The 22,888-nt window shown below is 47.9% G+C and overlaps 1 protein-coding gene across 9 annotated transcripts in view; it reads left to right on the top strand.

Annotated features, from left to right (window-relative positions):
* Positions 1–22,888, top strand: part of LOC119431025 (TBC1 domain family member 25-like) — a 330,392-nt gene that overhangs the window by 181,644 nt on the left and 125,860 nt on the right. For all 9 annotated transcript variants that reach the window (XM_049657439.1, XM_049657436.1, XM_049657441.1 and 6 more), the window contains one exon: positions 6,373–6,485. In XM_049657439.1, coding sequence (XP_049513396.1) covers positions 6,373–6,485 — 113 coding nt within the window. The remainder of the gene's footprint in view (positions 1–6,372; positions 6,486–22,888) is intronic.

The following is a 22,888-nucleotide window of genomic DNA, read 5'->3' as shown; positions in this document are numbered from 1 at the left end:
CTTGGACGCCTGGTTTGCGGAATACAGGTGGCGCCTGACAAAGCCGAGGGTTTTGGACGCTTTGCTACTTATGTGATCGATGTGCTGGTGCCACGTCAGGTCTGAAGAAATGTGAACGCCTAAATATTTCACTGTGGACACTTTTTCAATGGCCGCGTTATTAATAGTGTAAGAGCAAGTATGGGGTACACTGGTTTTGGTAAATGTCATTGCTTTTGTTTTGGAGATGTTTATACCCATCTACCATTTTTCACACCACTTAGTGATTTCATCAAGGTCCGACTGCAGCAAATTAGTGTCATCAGAGTTATTAATCTTTCTGTAAATAACACAGTCGTCAGCAAATAACCGAACAGTGGAAGTAAGGTTATTGCTTAAATCATTAATGTAGATAAGGAACAGTGCTGGTCCAAGCACCGATCCCTGAGGCACGCCAGATTTCACAGGTATTAGTGTGGAGCAATGTTCATTTGCAGAAACAAACTGCTGTCGGTTAGCTAGAAAACTGATGATCCAGTTCATCACATTCCTGTTTATATTAAGGTTATCCAGTTTCAGTATAAGACGATTATGAGCCACCTTATCAAACGCTTTTGCAAAGTCAATGAATACAGCGTCTATTTTAATTAGGTTGTGTAAAGCATCGTGAAGGTCAGCCGTCAGTTCAAATAACTGTGATTCGCAGGAACGTCCACGCAAGAGCTCGTGCTGGTTTTGAAAAAAGAAGTTGTGCTGGTCTAAGTACTTCATTATTGCAGATGAAATTATGTGTTCAAGTATTTTACATGGGATGCTTGTTAATGAGATAGGTCTGTAATTTGTGAGGGCAGAACGGTCTCCAGATTTAAATATAGGTATAACGCGAGCAATTTTCCATGCATCAGGCACGCAACCTGTGTTAATAGACTGCTGAAATAATGCAGTGAAAATGCGGGCTATAGTTGATTTAGTTAGTTTGAGCAGTTTGGGGCAAATACCGTCAAGACCAGGACTTGAATTATTTGGCAAACGGTCAATAGCTTTTTCTATTCCTTCGTGAGTAACCAGAATGTCGTCCATGGTGGCATTTATAGAACCAGCCTGCGCACTTGACGGGATTGGGAGTTCATCGGTAAACACTGAGCTAAAAAATAGATTAAATTCTGTGGCGACCTGTGGGGGCAAAAGAATCTCACCATTATTTACTATAGATATAAGACTAGCTGTAGAGCACTTAGGATTGATTACTTTCCAGAATTTTTGAGAGTTGGTTCTCAGTAACGTTGAAATATCGTGGTTAAAAAATTTATCTTTAGCTGTTTCAATTTCTGCTTGACAAAGTTTTGACTGTTCGCCGTAACGTTTCCAATCGTCCTCGGAGGCCGATCGTTTTGCCTTAGAGTAAAGGCGCTTCTTCTTCCTGATGCATCGCTTTACGTGTCTTGTAAACCACATGTTTTGGGATGGCGTCGTGAGTGTGATTTTTGGAATGTTTCTTTCTTTTAGCTCAGTCAGTTTGGCGTTAAGTAGAGTCCAGTTATCATTCGTACAACGGCTTGATACAGAATCCAAAAACTGCTCGCAGAATAATGACAATTCACTGTTCAGTCGATCAATGTTAGCACGTGCGTAGTCGTCGATAGTTTTCCTTGGTGCTTCTGGTTTGTTACTATTTAACACGTATTCACAATGCAGAGTTTTGTGATCACTAAAGCCCGACCCTCGTGGAGCGAACTTCCCCGACGATGTTCGCGCGTCAAAAAATGTAGCGAGACGCGCCGCCGTGTTTTCGCCTCACCGCCCCTCATGCGACGATCCAGCGACGAACGCCGCCGAGCCGCTATCAATGTGGCCAGCCATGAAGCAGGATATTACTGTTTTTTAAATGTAACCCACAGTAAGATTTAGCATGTTGCGACACTTAATAACGTCGTAACTTAGTGTTTTATAATTTTTCTTGAGTTATTTCTTCTACAACATACGCTATTCCATTACGCTTTGAATTTCGCATACATAGGGCAACTAAGTAATTCTGTGTGTGTGCGTCAGGAAAGTGCGAGAGGCAGCGCAATGGAAGCCAGGAGCGCGTTGTATTTTTACTTCCCATGTCCGCCGATCTGCAGCGAAACAGACAAGCAGTACAAGCTATCTACCATAGCCCCCGAAAGCTTCCCATCTCAGAGGCCATATGCCGTCGTCGCGCCTATCTCCCAACTTTACCGACAGGTGGCGCTCGCATCTCAAAGAAAATGGGGTGCCTTGATGCCCGCGCGCGCCGCTGAGGGTGAGGACATGCGCGTCGTCTGCTACGGCGGCCGCCATTACGCCGCCCGCCGCAGCTGGGTAGCATGCGAAACGCGGTACCGCTTGCGGTGCACGGATACGTTCGGAAACAAGTTCACGTTAGCGAGCTTTTATTTTATTTTTTTTTAAGCTTGGACAGCGCTTAGTGCTGTTGTTCCCTAAATGCTTATTAAGAGAACGATGTACTTCATGTAAGCTGACGGCCTGTGCATGTGTTATGCGCTAGAGGTTGACGTAGACTTCGTTATGTTAAAAACGAATCCTCTTGCTTAGGCCGGAAACAACGGTTTCGGTAAGTGTAAACCCTTACTTATTTTCCTCGTAAACTCTGCATTCCAAATAGACAAACAATCGTTTAAAGTACCCATATACATGTCAGCAGCAGCAGTATATGTATCTCAAAACACAAATTTTAGCGTTGCGAAGCTACCTGAGCGCGATTATGGTGGCTTATTTTGCTAAGTTTACAAACAATTTACTCATTTCTTATATATGGCATCATACGTATTGTACACAGGATAAAGTACCGAGGGGCAGTATGGTGCAAATAGCCTGGTAAGATGAAATGACAGCTTCTTTATCATTATCATGCTTGCTCAAAGGATTGAAATACTGAATATATACATGTATATATAAACACCTGCCGTTCCCCTATTAATATCTGACTTTCGGTACCACCTCTCCCGCCTCAGCATTTAAAGCATGCGCTGTGCTGGCTTACCTGACACATATATGTTAGCGCTCTACCTTAATTATGAAGCGACACCCAGCAATTCCAGTGTACAGGTCATTTATTTGTGTGCATAAATGCTCCGCTGACAGAAGCAATTTCTCAAATAAAAGGCTCCATGGCAGAATTTGCTGATGACTGCCACTGGTCGCTTCACAGTGATCGTGAATGAGTAAAAAAAAAAAAAAAACTGCGTAATGATTTAAGACCGGACGAGAAGGCAACCTTAAAACACAGAAGTAGTGAAATAAAAAAAAAATTTAACTGCACCCGTACGTACATCGGCATCAGACCAGCACAGAAGGCATACTTAAAAACATGGAAAGGAATATACAAAACAAGAAGGATATCATGTGCAGACATGCATAATATGTTCCATGATACAGTTGTCATTACAAAAAATAGCGAAAGCAAAAATCAAAGGCAGATACAGGACCGACCAAGTGCAGTAAGGAATGTTTACCAAGCAAAATGCAGGATTAAAAAGCATGCACACCTGAACCAAAATCTTTTAAGCATACAAGGGGGGATCTCAGTGTGTCCATTTCTTACGAAAGGTTGACACCAGCACAAGTTTTGCTTGCATGCCCATTCGAACTACTGGCTGGAAACTGCCACAGGTGGATGCGCAGCCTTATTCTTGCGTACCTCTCAGTGAGCATTCTGTATATACCCTCCTTGTGCACCATGCATACACACATGCTGCAGCTGTGTACCTTGCTTAGGTAGGCTGTAAGGGAACGAAGCGGCGACTTCATTGTTATTATTTTATCCGTCATTTTATTGGGTCCCTTGGAAAGCGGTACAGCTTCCAGCCGTTCCTAGAATGGTTGGTGCACTGCGGCACGCAACACCCGGGCATGGTGACGGAAGCAAGCACGCACAACTGGAGATAAACGAGCACCGATCTAACAACAAAACGCACGCCACGCACAAGTGACCGGTCGGGGGCGTCAAAATGGCGGCCATGCTGCCGCCAAGGTCGAGGAAGCGGCACCTGCCCCTTCAAAAGCTGACACCACTCTAAGCGAGGGCGCTAGCATCGAGGCACTCTAAAAGAAAATTTCTCTCGCTAGGCTTAGGCGCGTTCGAAACGAGAGGCGATCTCGAAAATTCCTCAAGATTAGCCATAACACTCTCTCGTCGAAGCGGCATGAGACTAAGCAAAAGCCGTTTGCGCAGTCTTTTGCTACGAACGAAGTGAATTCTACAAAAACAACGCCAAATTCAGTTCGAAGCGGGCGACCGGGACCACCGCCATGTTTTACGTAAACTCAATCCCATGATGCAACGGCCGGAAGTGCTGCCTCCTGATTGGATCGGGCTGGTCGCCGCGCGCTGGACGCTTCCGGCGGCGGGCGAAAATATCTATCCCCTCCAAATCGGTGGCGCGCGTCGCGATTTTTGACGCCGGCCGACAAGCGGCCGCCGTCGGACGAATTTCGCTGCTTGGCCGCCGGAAATTCGTTCTATGAGGGTCGGGCTTAAGACAGTCTAAAATGTGCACAGTCATATTTTCAGGATGGGTTGTCAACACGAGGTCTAAAATCGACTTTCCACGTGTCGGCGCAGAAACCATTTGGGATAAACTAAACTGGGAAAGCAGATCGATGAATTCCTTACATTCGTTTTTCCTAGTATCGCCTTCGGCAGTGCACTTCTGCCAATTTATGCCTGGGTAGTTAAAGTCGCCAGCAAGAATTGTTACTGATGCTGGATACTTATCGTGAATGAAATTGAGTGATTCGTTCAGGTTTTCGATGAAATCATCAGGCGAATCTGGCGGACGATAACATACGCCGACGATACAGGTTACAAAATCGGACAGCTGTAATGAAACCCAAATAATTTCTATGCGAGACAGATTGTCAAGTAGTCTAGCTTGTAGGTGTTTTTGTACAGCTATAATGACGCCACCGCCACGTGAGGTACACCTATCCTTCCTAAATACAGAAAAGTTACGAGACATAGATAGTTCATTATCGTCAATATCGGGATACAGACATGTTTCCGTTCCCAAGACAATGTCTGCTTCACAGCATTCGATGAGTGCGGTAAGGCTGTCCTGCTTGCTTAGCAAACTACGAAAATTAGACACGATGAATGACAGTTTCTTATTGGTAAAATGCTTCGCGCGTCAATTTGAACTATTGATTGCCTCATGAACTGGAAGGGAGACGACCCCTTGAGTTGAACTATCAAATTTATACATTTTATTACCAATGACAAGTTTATCAAACAGTAATTTGTACTTCTCCCCGGGTTTCCGTTCACTGCGTACAAAATCTACGAGTTTTTTTCCGATCATTTGAATTCCAGGCAAAAAGTCCTCCTCGATCCAGACACGAGGTGATTCCAGGTCTTTTAGCTTAAATGCATTTTTCAAAATGTTAGTCTTTTCACGGCGAGTCCGCGGCCATTTGCATTTTCTTCGTGCGGGTGCTCTCGCGTCGGCGGCAGTGTGAAAGAAAAATGGTGCCATTTGATAATAAGCAGTTTTGCCACTTACGGACACTGTCATGTCGCATGTACCTGTGACACCTCTCTGGGGTGCCTCTTTTGCTGCGCAGTAGCACAGACCTCAGAGGTGCTTGCTATCGCTGTCACTTCTTCGCTCCTCGAATGAAACTGTAATTAATAAGACTGTGCACATTTATAGACTTGCATTTGTGAATGAGCAAGGAAGCTGCCACTGTTTCTTACAATGTATGTTTTTCACTTTCATGTTATGATTAATTCCTCTGAAAGAAGGATCAACCAATTTTTTTCTTAATTTCTGTATGAACTCTCAAAGCATGCTGGGATTGCTGCAACAGACACCAAAATAACTTGGGGAGTGAGAACAGAAGAGGTATTGCTGTAAAGTGAGATTCTTGGGTTTACAATAAAGTGGTGGCCGAAATAAACTTGGAGTCTCCCGTTCACTATGGCGTGCCTCATTTTGGCACGTGAAACACCAGAATTTAATTTAATGTAGTTCAACTTGAAGGCCGGAGACTTGTCGAAGCGTTGGAAAATAGATGTTTTTGTATGTGCGTCTCGGCACATCCGCAACCCTCCGACGAATGCCAGCTGACATTGGCAAAATGAGAGTGAAGATAGAGATTTGCCAAAATGAAAGCCTTCGGTGTATGACTGAGCGCAACTCCAGTAAGCCATAATTGTGCTTAACTACTGGTAACGTGCCTAACTCTGGTGTTAAGGTTTTTTGAGACCGTAAATCTTTATACAGAGGACTCGCAAAGAGGTGTATGCTATTGTTGTCGGGTTTGAGCACCAGCAGTTGTGATGTGCACCAATCACAAAAAAGCTGCATGTTGCCCTAATAGAGTGCATCTCCTGATTTGTGTTCATTTCAGAAATGCGAGCGAGGCGATGGCTCCACCGAGCAGCGCAAGTTCAGCCTAGACCCGCAGATCACATCTTTCGAGGTGCTGCAGAGCCTCCTGGCCAGAGCATTTGACATTCAAGGGTGAGCAGACTTTGTGGCTTTCCTTCCACAGCGCTACATAAGTAGCCAAAAATGTGAGGACAAAACATTTATTTTCTGTGCCCTAGAACCCATTCGCTCAGCATTCAGTCATTCCACTGTAAATGCACAGCAAAAATGGGTTTGCAGAAATGGAAAAAATTGCAATTATGGAATGTCTAAAGCACGCTAGAGCTGGAGTGCCCACATTGCCACGCAAAGGTACACATGACCGGTGAAGATGTGCAACGGAAAACTCTCAAGGGCGCTGTATGGCGAAGACGCCAAGCAGGTCTGTGTCGCCACACTGCAAATAGACCAGAAATTATTTATTCCGAGGAAAGAAGCAGCTGGGCTTTGTGGCATCATGAGTATGTACCACATTTTTGTTACAATGGTGACACCCCACTGCGCTCATTCCAACATATTTAAGAAATGCAGGTGCCTCGTATATGGCTACGTGCCAGCATCACAAGCGCAGGGATTGGTTTGAAAAAGTGTGACAGGCTTGCAAAGGACAACTGACATATATGTCACATAACGGGACCCTCAGCACCAACAACACATTACGGGGAGGATTGCACAATTTTAAATGTGCTGGTAGCACATGCGTATCCAAAGCAGTACTGGAGTAAACAAGAAATTAAGTCAAGTCACATAAAAAGTAGCATCAAATACTGGATTTGAAAAAAAATCGGGGTAGCTTGCACAAGTGGCGCAAGGCAGAGCCACTTGTGCACAGCGGAGCTGATCGATTCCTAGCTGGTCCTGGCTATACGAAGTGATGCTAAGTTATACGAAGTGTATAAGCATTTACTCGTGGTCCATGGCATCGGGGAATGCCTCGCGAAGCACTTGCAGTCCGAGCACACATAGGGAAAGTGGGGCGAGAGCTATGCATAGTGTACGGGCGCCGCGCAGCAGACGACATGCCGGGATGACGTCACGGCGCATGCGCAGTAGCGCGCAGCTGGTGGTAGCTCGGCCGAGCCGCCGTCAGAGGTGCCTGCTGCAGTCGGTCACCGCGAGCGTTCGGCGTCAATGCGGCGAAATGGAGAAGCGCGGATGGCGTCGGCAGCACCTCTGCGCGTTGCCTCTTTGGTGCTGCTACAATTTGTTTCTCTCTCTCGCTCTCATTTTCTCTTTCTCTCTCCCCAGCATAGCGCGCGACGCTCCGCGAGGTGGTTGCTAGGCAATGCAGTGGCAGGCGGCACACATTACGGCCGGCTTAATCAGCTCCACTGTTAAAAAAAAGAACTTGTAAAACATTATTAACAAGCGTCAAATACTGGATTCAATTTAAAAAAAAAAACATCACATTAACAAGCATGAAATACTGGTCAAAACATATTGTTGGGCTTGTTCGTTCATTACAGCAGCAAACGGTGCCAGAGAATAGTTTCGACGACCAAACTCATCGCCTGGCTGAGGCAGGGTATCCGTGAGTAATTATGTCTGCAGTTGCAAAGAAAATGTTAAAGCTACTCAAAAAACAACCTGATAACTCCGACCGTGTTGGAGAATGTGTGCGTAGTGTTGCGAAATCCGAGGGACCGAGCAGCCACGAAGCGTCCATAAGTGGTGTCGTGCCAAGTGCCAAGAGGAGGAGATATCCAGGAAGATCAGAAAACTGTTTTATATTGTCGCGGGCGAAACAACAGAGCCAGCCAAAAGTCCACATCTTTACCGGACGAAAAGAAGAACGTTCTCTTCTTCCAATCCCCAAGCGTGTACGTGCCACATCAGACAGATATGTGACGGCATGTGCCATTACCCCCTCTCCTAAAGAAGCATTGTCTCGATGCTGTAAATGAGGGTTACAATATAAACGAAAGAAATGTGTCGTAACGCGAAATAACAATCTGCTGCTGTGAAAGAAGGAACAAAAGTAAAAAAAGACAGAACACAACAAAAACGAACAAAAAAACAAAAAAAGAACGACGGTAAGTCTTCAATGTAGTATAGTGACTCGACCGTCGAGTCACGGCGCGGAAAATATGGTTTTAGTCTTGGGGGAAACATGAACCACTTCAATTTCAGGAAGCCGACGGGAGTTTCTTGGGGTGCCTTCTGGGAGAACCTCGTAGGTAACGTCACTGAGTCACCGTACAACCTTGTAGGGACCGAAGTAGCAACGCAGCAACTTTTCTGACCGGCCCCGCTGTCGGATGGGGGTCCACACCCACACTTCATCACCAGGATTGTAGGCAACCTCTCGGTGGCGAAGGTTGTAGCGCCGTGTGTCTGCTGTTTGGCGACACTGAATACGGCATCGCGCGAGTTGACAGGCCTCCTCGGCGCGCTGGGCGAACATGGCCGCATCCGTGTGAAACATTTCCAAGTTGTCGGGAAGGAGCATGGCGTCGAGCATCGTGGTGACCTCTCGACCTTGCACTAAGCGAAAAGGTGTGAAGCCTGTACTTCCTTGAATTGCAGTACTGTACGCAAAAGTGACGTAAGGAAGGATATCGTCCCAGCTCTTGTGGTCAATGGCCACATACATTGACAGCATGTCCGCAATTGTCTTGTTCAGGCGTTCAGTCAGTCCATTTGTTTGGGGGTGATAAGCTGTCGTTTTGCGATGTGAAGTGCCACTTAGCCTCAAGACTTCCTGTAACATCTCGGCGATGAAAGCTGTCCCATGATCGGTAATGACGACCGCTGGCGCTTCGTGACGGAGGACAATGCTATGTACGAAAAAATGGGCAATGTCTGCTGCGGTAGCCTTTGCGAGTGCCTTTGTTTTGCAGTAGCGTGTTAGGTAATCGGTAGCGACCACAATCCACCGATTGCCGGACAAAGACGTGGGGAATGATCCCAGCAAGTGCATACCAATCTGATGAAATGGCCTCTGCGGTATTGCTATTGGTTGTAGCAGTCCTGCTGGCCGCACAGGTGGAGTCTTACGTCGTTGGCAGTCGCGACACGTGCGAACGTACTGCTTCACAGTCTTTGCGAGACGTAGCCAGTAGTTAGAGGGGCGAATTCGTTCCAACGTGCGTGTGTACCCCAGGTGTCCGGACGATGGTTCGTCGTGACAGGCACGTAAAATATCGTCACGAAGTGAGGTCGGCGGCGCAACTAGCAGGTAGGTAGCTTGCGTATGGTCAAAGTTTTTCTTATAAAGGACGCCATGCCGGAAACAAAAGAAGGCTAGCGCGCGTGGGAAACTTCGAGGAAGACTTGACGTGCGCCCTTCCAGGTAGTCAATGAGAGGGCTGAGCTCCAAGTCGTCGCACTGTTGTTGAGCCATGTCTGTTACTTATACGGCAGAAAGAAAGCTGACGTCCTCTTCAAGGTCAGCGAGGGCACTTCCGACGGCTGCACTTGAGAGACAGTCAGCATCGGTGTGTTTGCGTCCTGACTTGTGAACGATGTTGATGTCAAATTCTTGCAGTCGAAGGCTCCATCGTGCAAGGCAACTGGAGGGATCTTTGAGATACGCGAGCCAGCAAAGCGAATGGTGGTCGCTGACTACTCTGAATGGGTGACCATACAAGTATGGCCGAAACTTTGTTATGGCCCAGACAACGGCTAAGCATTCTTTTTCTGTGGCAGAGTAGTTTTTCTCGGCAGCGGATAACGTTCGGCTCGCATAGGCAATCACACGCTCTGCGTCATTTTGCCACTGAACCAAGACAGCTCCAAGGCTGACGTTGTTGGCGTCTGTGTGCAACTCCGTGTCAGCGTTCTTGTCAAAGTGACCGAGTACAGGTGGGGCCTGGAGAAGGTTTCGGAGGGTATCGAACGCGAGGCACTGATCCTGACCCCAAACAAATGGGACGCCTTCCTTCGTAAGGTGGTTGAGGGGTTCAGCGATTTTAGAGAAATTTTTGACAAAGCGTCGGTAGTACGCACAGAGCCTCTTGTGGAAAGCCGACGATCCGAGCGGCCACGAAGGGTTCCATGTATGGCGCCGTGCCAGGTGCCGAGAGGAGGAGATATCCAGGGAGATTAGAAAACTGTTTTATATACACTGTACATGGTATATTACAAGATGGGCTCCATGATATTGGAGCCGTCTACGTGCTAACACCTTTGCATGTAGTAGCGTTTACACCTCCGAGCGTTCTACATGGTTGAGCGTCTCTACATGGTCAAGCCTCTGTTTTATCCCTTTCGTTTCCCTCTTTCACTCGACGAGGGAATACACTGTAGTTCGTTTAGCCAATCACCATCTTCGATCAGGTGGCCATATCCCGCACGCAATGTGTCGTCGTTTTCCGCCGGGCTCCGCCTCCAATCTTGCTAGGTCACCCCTGAACACAGGCAGCGGTTGACACCTTGGGAACCTTGATGTCGTTCCCCCGGGATTGCCAGACACTGGCCCCTTCCAAGATTCGCCTCTCCATAGCGGTCAGTTCGCGGAACCAGGGAGGGCGGTGGCTGTCTCGAAAGGACGCCAGCTTGGCGCGTCGCAATCGACGCCGGGCCTCGTCGTGTTTCGGGCTGCGCTGGTAATTCACGGAACCGCACCGAAGGGGCGACGCTGCCGTTTAGCGACGCATGAGATAGCCTGGAGACCAACTGCTAATCCCTCAGTCCCAGGTGACAATTCTCGGCCGTGAGAAAGGGGCGCCAGGTTGGCGCGTCTGAGTCGGCGCTGGCCTCCTTTGTCCCGAAGGACCTCCAGACACAACAGCACCCCCGCCTCCAGATGATGCATCAGGAGGTCAAGTTGTTCCATGCAGCTCGGCCGGTTTGATGCCTGCTTTGCTCAAAGTCATGGGGCCGCTGCTTCCAGGAATGATGATCTTCCCGCCAAAGGCCTCTTCATAGGTGGGCTCTGACTGGGCTGCAGAAATGCAAGATGACACGCTCCAAGGAGTGACCTTTGTCAGCCACACACAATGCTGCAGGCACCACTGCAAGCCAATCTCATCGCCAGACTTTACCAATTCCAAAAATCTGACAGCCCCCTATCTAATGAAAACCCTAAACACAAGGTGCTCGTCGATCCGGACAAGTACCAAAAAACTTCCGATGATGTGTCTTCGCAAATAGACACGGACTGGGTTTACAGTAGAACCTCGCTGATACGTTCCCGTTTAATACGATTTACCGGCTCCTACGTTCGCAATCGCGAAAAATTAACATAGCCCCATAGAGGAATGTGTTAATACTTCCGGTTAATACGTTCCAGGAAAATACGATTATTCGGCAGCAACGTTCAGCACTACGGCAAACTGCGGTCGTATGATACATTGTGCAGCGAAAAATTATCCTTCAGGTGTGCAAAAAGGCCGCTCTCATGTTCTTGTGAAGCGCTAAGTGGCAGACAGCCGCCGCGCGGCTTCTCTGCAGTGCTGAATTCCCCCCCCCCCCCCTTCCGCGACTTCTCTGCATTGCTCTTTCGCCCGCAGGGACGAAGCGCGGCAGCAGCGGCGAGCAAATAGGCCTTTGCGCTACCTCGCTTCAACGCGAACAACTAAGTGGCGAAAACAGGCGCAGGGCGCTACGACTCGCCGAGATCTTAGCGGAGGTGGTGGCGGATGAGGCGCCTGAAGACAGTGGCGAGAACGAAGGCTTGCGCCCACCGGCTACCTTCGCCGAAGCCCTTGCTGGCCTGGAAGCCTTACAAAGCTTCTTTCGCACGAAAGACAACGAAAATGCAGACAAGGGTCTGCAATGTGCGCAAAAGGAGTTGTTCCTGTCCAAGGGTGTGACGCACTAGCAGAAAATACAGTCGAATCGCAATAATTCGAACTCGAAGGGGCCCAAAAATTTGTTCGAATTGAACTCAAAGGGCTTATTTTTTATGTATTTATGCACCATAGCGCTACGTACGAACGGTGCGAGTCGTGAAATATCGCGGCGTACAAGCACATAGCGAGCGAAGGCCACGGAACTGCAGCCAACGCTCGCATAACGGCAGTGAACGAAACTTCGGGGAGCGGGCCTCGTCGAAGGTGAGGGAGGAGGTCGGCAGGGGTCTCTCCTCGGCAACCCCGTCGCGTCGGTGGCTCCCTCTCAACTCCCTCGTAGGTCCCTCACCTTCGACTGTCTCCGTGAGCGCCACCTTAACCCGCCGTTGAAGCGAGCGTTGGCCGGAGAGGGCAGTTTCGTTGGCCGCACGGGCGTTGGCTGAGACCTGTGCAGCGCGGTTCCTCTATTGAGAGACAGTTATCGCGCTGCACCCATTCTTTCACCCTTTCCAACTATAATCTCTCTCGGCGCGTACACGCGTGTTCCGGCGGGATGCTGAAACGGCGACCTCGCGCTTTCTTGCGCTCAGCCGGTGTGTTGCGGTGCGCTCACGTGACGATAATTCGATCGGACAGCCTCATTTGAGAGAGGAAATTTTCGCCGCGGTATTTATTTCTTTTTTTTTATTTCTCCGCGCGGCGTTGAGGGGTCTCTCCTAAGCTTTTGCATTATGGGGGTGTCGGAGCATTGCCAGTCGGAGGCGCCTCCACGTGATTTGGCGTGCTGCTGAGAGCATTGTTGGTGCGCGGTTATGTTCGAATTAACCATCGCAAGTGCTTTCGCATTCAAATTAGTGAGCGTTCTCGCCCATTGGAATACACATAACTTTGACGGGACCACAGCGTCAGTTCGAATTAACAAGATTCGACTGTAACTATCTTTTGCAAGAAATAAATGTTTTCTACTTTTGCACCTCAATATGGGCTTGTCAGCTTAAATTTTTACTGGATTCGGATCGTACGTTTTCCCGGATCATACGTTTATCCTTCGCATACTTTTTGAAAACGTATGAACGAGGTTCTACTGTATGTAATGAAGCTAAGTAATTATGAATTAAAGCTTCCACGTATCAGGAAGGCGAAGGCCTTCACTAATTCACATTCGGTAACACTTAGCACAAAAAAGCTACATAATCCTTACCTAATACCGAAATTTCCAAATAAACAGATGGGCAAACTATTTACGACTTACTACAAACTCGTGCAAACAGTAACTTGCGCAACTTGCGCGTGACATGCAAAACTATATGCAACTGACACATTGCATTTTAATTCTTTACCTGTCGCTGCGTACACACTCCCTTTTATATAGTTGGTCTAACCTGAGCCGAAGACGTTAACATAATAAAAAACCAAAAAAACTCCCGCAGACGGAATACAAAAGAAGAAAAAATTACTACCCGTCTTCCTTGTTTACTTATTCTCGGGCCCCAATCGCACCCCTTTCTTTCAAACGCACTCGAGGGGGTCGCGCATTCCGGAGATTTCGCAAGGTGCCGTCGCGAAGACGGCAAAACCCACTAATTTGCCTGACACACCTTGTAGCTGCGACTTTCGAACAGCCGCTTCCAAGTACTGGGAGGGGGATGCATTGACAGACCCGCGCGCACTGTCCCATTATCTGCTAGGCAGTCGCCTTTCATTTCCCCCGCGAGTGATCGGCCACGGTGGCAGCATACCGGACGCTTCCTTTTGTCCCTCTGCCTACTATGCGTTGTGCGAGATGTGGTTAGGCGACGTTCACCACGCCTCAATCTTCGCGAAACTCTCCTTTTCGCGACCTGCGTCACGCCGGTCCCTGACCGCAGCAAACGCCTAAGCTTGGGGTTTACCCTCCTTCGCTTTTTCACAGTCTCTGGCTTGATCTTGACCTTTGCGCATTTGCCCCTGTCACCATGGCGCTTCGCATGTTTGATTCCAGACGCCTCGACCTCGACCGCCTTTCTCGTCTTGCACCTACGCCTTTTATGCCTGGCATGCTTCGTTGGTCCTGCGGCATCAGCACACGCACTTGAAATTCTGTTACCCTCTCGGGTTTCACAGTGCAACTGCCTTTCTAGTAGAGCATAACCAGATTTGATCTTTGAGCAAGTTAGCTCATCATAAAGTCTATCTTCAGGTGGCCCAGCTCAATTACTGCCGTCGATAGCATGCAAAACTTCTCGCAGGCCTTCGAAGTCGGTGTATCGGCATCTAAGTGCCGAAGTGAAACGCCGGGACAGCAGTAGAAGAGTGAACGACGTCGTTTATTGAATGCGGTTAATATACTACTGCAGGGAGAGGGAAAAGGGGGTGTGTTCGTTGATAAAGACATGGGTGTTGGTTTGGCTTCCATCAATAATAACTTGTGCGCATGCAGAAGTGCGCACACGTGCGGACACGATACATCTTCCTTCCTCAAAGAATATTGATAGAAGGTGGTTCACCGTGTGCTTATTTGTTTGAAGTTAGCATCATACGCTAGCCGCTGGGGTGGTTTTGGCTGTCGCTGGGACTTCCAAAGTGCCACGGGTGGTGGGCTTTGTTCTGTTGCTCCATCTGTGCGACCGGCTTCTGATGACGCCGTCGAGGAAACTTGGTCGTCGTCTGGTTCGTCGTCAGTGTCGCTGAACTGCTGTGTCGTGAGTGTCGTGAGCTGCTGAACATTTAAAAGAAATTTGTCACGACTGTGCTGATTTGACGACTGCTTGCCGTCGCCTTAGCATTTGGTATGATCAGCATTGCACTGGCATGTGCGATGAGCCATATTTTATGGCAAGGAAGCCTATTTCGTGCTGGCGAGCGCTAATTCATAGACTATCCTCGTTTTGGCCGCTGGCACTTGAGAGGCACAATTTCAGATGGTGCGATCTTTCTTCTGATTTTTCTTCGATTCATCCAACAATCCGAATCGAGTTAAGCTCACTCGACATGACTCTGCTGACGACAGCCTACGAGTGAGCGTGTAGCTGCATGCGGTCCAGATCGAGATGTATGACAATCTAAAGTAACAGTGTGACATCAAATGATTGGCCGCGGTACAGTGTACTAGAAGGGGGCAGTGGGCTTACTCCCCGGCGGAGGCTATGCGATGTGGCGGCTCCACGAATGTTGCAAATATGAGCTTCTCCGATAGCCCGAGCGGCGGCGCTGGCGTCAGTTTCAATGGAGCGTCGGTGCGACGGCGCAGCTTCCCAGTGCCCGCCCAGTGCCCGATCATATTCGTTGGAGTTGCAGAGCTGCGTTGTTTCTTTTTTCTTTTGTGGACGTCGTCGCGTGTTTTTTTTTTTTTTCATTCAGTGTTTTTTTCGCAAATAGCCTGCAAGAGATTAGTATGCCTTGCAGTAACTGAGCCATGCCGTGGCATCGACAAAATCACTGTTACGCGCCTGGGTGCCAAACAGGCTATGTTTATGTGAAGGATGGGCCGAAGTTGTCCTTGTTTGGTGTCCCGAAGGATAAAAATAGGCGGAAAGAGTGGGGAAAAAACCTCCACAGAGCTGACAAGCCCCTGGACAACACGAGCGCAGTATGCGAGCTCCATTTCGAGCCACGTTTTGTGCTCATGTCCACCGCAGTTCCTGATCACTGTGGATGTCTTTCTTTTTATGGTCTAGTTAGGTCAGTTAGCGAAGGAAAATGCGAGGAAGGTACACTGGCCTCCTTACTGGAAGTTGACTATCTCGAAGCATCATGTGACCGAAATGATTGCAGTCAAACTGCTGCTAGCACTACTGCCACAGAGGCCACACAAAACGTGGTATCCCAGCATTGCACGGGCCTGCGGGTTTCAAACGACCATAACCAGCACGTGGCCAGAAGCGACTCGAGGCTCACTTACCACATTGCGGGCTATGTTGCGCGGGAGTGTATTGCCAATTCCAGCACAAAATGCCAAGAATGCATAAAGCTGCGCTTACTATGACGCCACCAAGCGAAAGTTTTCAACTTGCCCGGCTAACAAACTTCTGTGACCGAGGAGGCCTCCTTTATCCCTCCAGTCAGCTGTACGGCTTCGTGAAAAAGCTAGAGGATCTTTTCACAGATTGCTTCTGTCAGAGTGAGCCACACTCTGACAGCGTTATGGACATGCTGGCAGTTGTTAAGAGTAAGGTTCCCTTCGAAGTTGGCTGCAGTGTGCACGCTCTTAGCCTCATAGCTAAAATAATTCGTTTTTGCATTGTCACACGTCTGCATTTTTATGTGAAAGGAATTAACTGTGACAAGGCAGGAAAGCGGCAGAGGGCCAAGCAGCTGAAGTTGAACCGTTGCTTATGAGTTGAAGTGCATGAAACAATGGCTTGCTGTACTTGCAAATAAAAGCTTTGTGTCAGCAACAGCCCTGTTATCTTCATTTTGCTTACCCTTATATAGCTGTACATAAGCATAGGCCTGAGCCTAATTGTCAAGTGAACTAGTTTTCACTTTTTGTTCAGGCCTCCCTCCATTTCTTTATGGAAAAAATCAACTTGATTTGATTTAATAAATGTGTGCCAGCGTAATGATGGTTAATAATAAACGCAGAAGGCTACTGTGAAGCATGGAACAACTAAAGTGGAACAATGAAATATACATACATACAAATTCATTTTGGCTAAGCAAAGGCACAAACCTGGTTAGCATGCCTGATGTTTTCTTTTTTTTTTAAGCCCAGCTGGGTACTGTGCGCACTGTTTTCTGTCTGACAAAATTTTACATTAGGTCAACACGGCATGAAACTGTATATTTGGTCACCATCCCTTTCATTCAAAATTTTCTTTCAATTTTTTTTTACGATTGCCCGATAATTCGAAGGCCCCTTCCACATAAGCAAAATCCGTCAGCGACGACCTCTTTGCAAGAATGGTTTAAGAGTTAGGATAGGCAGCAAATTGCCCAAGAGTTGCCGTCTTCCTTTTCCACAAGGTACTATTATGGCAAATATCATGTGGCCTAAACAAATATAGTGCTTCTAAAGATATGTAAAGACTCTCAAGTATGTCAAAATTAAAAACAAATAAGAGTGTGAACTGCTTCGAACTGAAACCGTCAGAAACGCAAGGAAAATCAAAGCTTCTGCAAGCAAAGCTTCCATTGAAGTTGCCAGTGGCGCCACCCTTGGATGCGACGCTGACTGCGTCAGAGGAGCGGCTGAGTAAGCCCACTGCCCTCTTCTAGTACACTGTAGCCGCGGCGTACAACGCGCCGGTGCGAAATGAGGCATGCATTGCCAACACTGAGGCATCAATTAAAAATTGGTCAACTACAACGTTTTCAGGGTGCCAGTTTAGTGGCTTCAATTTTAGTGTAACAGTAGGCTTTACTCACCTGAAGGATGATTTCGTATAGTTGCTTTCCCTGCTGAAAACGGCACTTCGCGTTAACGTTCACACCGTCCACTTCTTTCACAGAGGTAACGTGCGAAGCAGCGTAGAGCTTGTCTCCACTGGTTAACGCTGCACCATGAAAGTACTCATGAAAGTAGGCCCATGAACCCTGTAAAAACTATTTGTAACATCACATGAGGGTCACGCTTGCACTTTCCCGTACACACACGCACAAAAAAAGAAGACGGCGTATCGCGGATACACGTGCGACTTTCGGAGACGTGTATACGTAGTTTCGAAATCTCGCCATTTTCCCACCTTCCCAGTTTTGCGGCGCCTGCCACATGCGACGCTGAGCATCCCGGCACCGCTGCTGCGCTGCCTGTTCACTGTACGGATCCTATTGTCTATGGTGAATGAAGCAGTACATGCTCACAATTGCGTACAGGTCAGGTAGACCTAATGTTGTCCGTTACTGAGTTTACAACATACAGAAACACAGATAACCATCTATTTAATAGAAACCAAAGCTGAAATCGAGCGAAGTTTTCTCATCGTGTTTGGCGTGCCGCTAAATGAGGGAGAACGAAGCTTCAGACAGCTATATTTATGCTGAGCTACCCTCGTACTTGTATTGCGGACAGTGCTGCTTGACGTTTTACATTCTCTGCATTCGACGACTTCAGCTAGAATAAAGAAAGGAACATAAAGATTGCTTGGCAAAAATGTACTGTCATCAAGATAAGCTCGAGCTGCAATGTCCCATTGCTCTCATAACACATTGGCGAGAGGCACGAAGTGTTGGGGGGGGGGGGGGGCACACATAATGCTAAATTTTACATCACATATTGTCTGCTCTTGATATTTCTGCTGCACGTTTAGTGTAAAAACAGGCTTTGAAACAAGTGGAGTAGGGAAACAAAGGAACGTTATCGAGACAACAGCGCTTACAAGGACTTCTGCAAATATTTCGTCAATAAACAAGGACACTAAATAAACATATAAGAAAGCCAAATTAGTGCTCACAGATCCTCGAAAAATGCAATTTGTGGTTTCATGTTAAAAAAGAATCTTGGTACATGTATTCAAACAAGTCAGAGGTTGCAAGGAGATAAAAACTTCAGTTGAGTAACAGAGGTGACCAAGCGAAGCCTCAGCTTGGAGCCAATGTTTCACCAAGCAAACATATTTGTGAGGGCCGAGACGAAGACAAGTTCCAGGGTGTCTACCAACCGGGAAAACTGGGAATTCTCAGGGATTTTGAATATTCTGGAAAAACTCAGGGAAAACTCAGGGAATTTGTGCCTCTATCAGGGAAAATTGCTGCAGGGATGGGCGAATATAGGGTATTGTCGAATATTTAATTGAATGATTCTATGTTCGTTATTCGCTTCGATTCGAATTCATGGATGCAATATTTTCGAATTATTCAGCGCTCCCGAATAGGCAGCCAAAAGCCGCGGACGGTCGGTACACATCTCGGAGGCTATGCTTCACGTCATGGCTGCCTTACATCAACCATAAATCTCGAAGGCTATATGTTTTTGCACCAAATAGCCTGAAATGTGCGACGCAGAAGAGCAGAAACGGCGCTAGCGCACAACCGAAACGAAGCGGTGGAGTCCGCATGGCCTTAGTCAGCAGCGGAAATCGTACGTGAATGACAGCAACGACGGAACGCTTCGTGCCTATTTGTGCCTTTATTGCGTTTACCGCCGCGCATAACAACGCGTTGGCCGCGGGATTTCATAGTCGCCACCCATCATCGCGTCGATAGCTGCCGCTTCGTTTAGTTTCGTTTTGACTCAATACGCACGTCGGCCGCGTGCCTAAAGAGCTGCGTAGTGGCCATCCATGATCGCATAGATAGCGACCGGGATTTCGTCTGAGGTTGTTGCTGTGAACGGTAGTTTCGTTCTGACTCGGTGCGTGCGTCGGCCGGGTACGGCCATACTAGCGGCAAGTTGCCGCGCGTCAGCGTCTTGCCGCGAAGTCCACCGTGGCAATCGCGTCTCGCCGCGCGGCAGCGCGATATGATCTCGCGCGCTCTCGGAACGCGGAATCACCGTGAGCGAAAAGGGTGCGATCGGACAGCGTCAAGAAATCCCTCTATAGAACCGCGAGAGACGATAATCGTCAATTGATAACCCGGCGCGGAGCGGCGGAGGTCCGGTTGCCATTGGCTCCGTGACGTCATCCTCGTCGTTCTCGGCACCCTCGGCAAGCCGTAAAACCCCCGATTCCTGCCGCTTTTGCCGCGCGCGTCATGGGGCCGTATTCTGAAACGTTCGCCTAGGCGAAATCAGCGTGCGCGCTGATTGGCTGGTTGAAGAAAATTGAATGACGTCGGGCTCAACCACCCAATCAGCTCATCCAATTTTGCTAAAACAGCCAATCAGCGCACGCCTGAAAGCGAAAAAAGAAATTTCGCCTAGGCGAACGTTTCAGAATACGGCCCATGATGCGTTGCCGCTCGCGGCATGACGCGGGCGTTTTTGCCGCTATCGTGGCCATACCCTTAAGCACCGCAAAGTCGCCGTTCATAATCGTGTCGATAGCGGCCGCGGTTGCGACAAGCAGTTGTTTCGGTTTGACTCGGGGCAAAGCTGTCGAGGATGAAGCGCACCGGCTACATCACGATGGACGTGTGATCCGTTGGCGTTGAGCTATACTGGCGAAAAAATTATCGGGATGTGCGCGCGGTAGTGCAAAGCGTGTCGGAAATGATGGCGCGCGCCGCGGCCGTGCTGCGAAGGAAGTCGCGAGGCCTCGATCGCCGCTTGCGAAAGCCAATCAATCACGAGATGACGAGAATTGCAGCATCCGCACTGCTTTTGTGCTAAATAGCGAAAGGATTTGCTCATCCATTATACTAATGAAATCGTGCTGACGTAGTAAGCGTTTGCTTATTGTTTTCTGCATACCCTGATAATTCGGACATTTTTTTTCAATCCCGTGAAATTCGAATTAACTAGGTTTTACTGTAATATGTGATATATACTGTTCGAACTATTCGATTCGAAATTATTTGACCAAATCCACTATTCGCCCATCCCTAAATTAGCTGTAATTTCATTGAAAGGGAACGAAAGTTGCGGTAATGGAGGGAGGGTAGGCGACGTTTAGCTGCGGCACCAAATGCGTATTTATATAAAATGTGGTGAGGCGAGGAGGTGGTAAAGACTTCGGACGCTGCTCGACGAGTGTCCCTGATCTCGTCGAAAACTTCCGAGCCGCCCCCATAGGCACAGGCAACAGTCACCAGCGCCGTGCGCGTTCGGTGCGAACGCGGGCAAAACGCTGACGGCGTCGACAACAGTTCAGCGCATTGCTGGTGCTGCTGCATGTCTAAATTTATACAGCTGATAAAACTACTATCCTTACTCCGTGTAGCTCTCTACTAATTTGCTCTCGCAATTGATGCTTCGCCTTTCGGGTGAAACTGCGACATTTTTTTAACATGCTTACTAAAGAGTGACAGCATCAGGCAACATGGTGTCAGCCCATCTGGATGTAAAAAGAAAGTTCCGTTTCACTCAGGGAACTTAGCAAAATCACTCAGGGAAAACCTGGAAAACTCAGGGAATCTGAAAATCTCAACTTGGTAGACACCCTGAAGTTCCCACGCTGAGGTTTCCGTTGCTCGTCCACTGTTGAGCCGCAAAGTCGCCCGTCTTTTGCTATTTCATAAAATTTACCGTCACACCACGCTTCATGACGACTTCATACTGCGGTCTCGGTGCATTGCAAACTGCGTCGATCATCGCAGTAAGGTAAGAATTGATTCATGTAACACGAAGTACTTCTTTCAATCTGTCATCCCCCGTACCTCTCAGAAATGGAACCACCAAGTATCGTAGCCATCACAGATAACAAACTTCCTTGCAACACATAAGCTAACATTGTATAATCAGGCGAATTATTATGTTACCAGAACTCCCTGCAATTGTTTGTTTTACTCTACTACTTTGTAACCACTCCCCTCTTTAATGCCATGTGGCCCTGAGGGCACTTTAAATATAAAATAAAATAATGAAATGAAGAGTGACTGACAGTTTCAGTAAACATGAAGTATCATTTCCTTAAAATTGCATTAAAATTGCATAGAGCACTTTTAATCGTTTTAAAATTCTTTGCATTTTCATGTAACAAATTATCGTTGTGAGGGAGCAAATAGGAACTTGCTACATTGTTTCTGTTCTGGTCGTCATAGCTATAATGACTGGAAAAGAAACAAGTTGGGACTCAACATGTTACTTCTCCGATTGTCATAAAACACCCTTAAAGAACTGAGCTTGTATGTCAAATTTCTCATTCCCGCTGGTACGATACAGAACTTGTGGGGGTCTTCCCCAACTCGTAGCGCGTATAATCGCAGCTACGTAGGGTTCGGGCGAATAAGGCAACAAGCGAGTCAACTCAACAACGTTTATTGCTGTGGGCAATAAAACACACTTGCAGAGGGAAGTCCGCTCTGTATAGTAAGTAATAAAATAGGCTTGCCTCGTCGCGTGTGGTAGTCATGCAAATGAGGTCACTCACGGGTTGCAGCGGGTAAATCTGTATGGGCAGGTAGGTGTAGCGAGGTCAGAGCCCCGGGGGTCTCTCGGTCGCACTCTTTTATACCTTTTTACCTTTCCGCGAGGGGAGTGTCCTCCTCGCCCGCCGGATACTTTCCCTCTTCCCTCGCGGGCGCGCGCTTCGCGAGGGCAAAGTGCATTTCTCCCGTGTCCGCTCGGCTCCTGCTGCACGCGTTGTGCGCGCACGAGATGTCCGCCCGGCTACTGCCGCGTGCGCTCCGTGCGCAAGCGACAGGCGAGCGCCCGCGGGAGAAGGTGGCAGCGTGTGCTCCCCACAAACTGTAGACTGCTGCTTTCCTAATAGGGCTCACACCTCTCTATCTGGTAAACTTCCAAACATTTCATGGTGAGGCACATAGTTCAAGAAGACCTTTTGTCATTATGGTGACAGTTGAGTTTTTTGTGGCTTAGCGTGGGCAGCTTGTAGACCAATAATCTCTCTTTTGTCCGTCTTCCTGAAAAGAGAAATGACGAAGCCATGACACAAATGCAAGCAAAAACTGGTGAAACAAAAGGTAGTCCCATAAATGAACCAATTATGGTTCTAGTTGAAGTGTTCAGAAACATACCCTGTGAGGATTCGGGCCCTTGATGTTACTTCAAGTGGTGACATGTTCATGGTTGACTTGCACATCCAGAGACAATAGAGTCCAAAGGGATGAGTACAAATATGAGCAGCGTCTTGGAGGCTGGAGTTGAAAGAAAAAAGAGCCTCAATTACTATGGTGGAAAGAAATGTGGGTGAGTTTGTGATTCATGTATGACAAAGAACAGTGCACAAAACGCTCCATGACAGAAAATCACGCACGCGCACACACACACACACACAACACTGT

This window comes from Dermacentor silvarum, chromosome 10 (assembly GCF_013339745.2).
Source record: "Dermacentor silvarum isolate Dsil-2018 chromosome 10, BIME_Dsil_1.4, whole genome shotgun sequence".
NCBI classification, from domain to species: domain Eukaryota; kingdom Metazoa; phylum Arthropoda; class Arachnida; order Ixodida; family Ixodidae; genus Dermacentor; species Dermacentor silvarum.
Note: the sequence above shows the minus strand (reverse complement) of the source record. Positions and strands in the feature narration are given on the sequence as shown.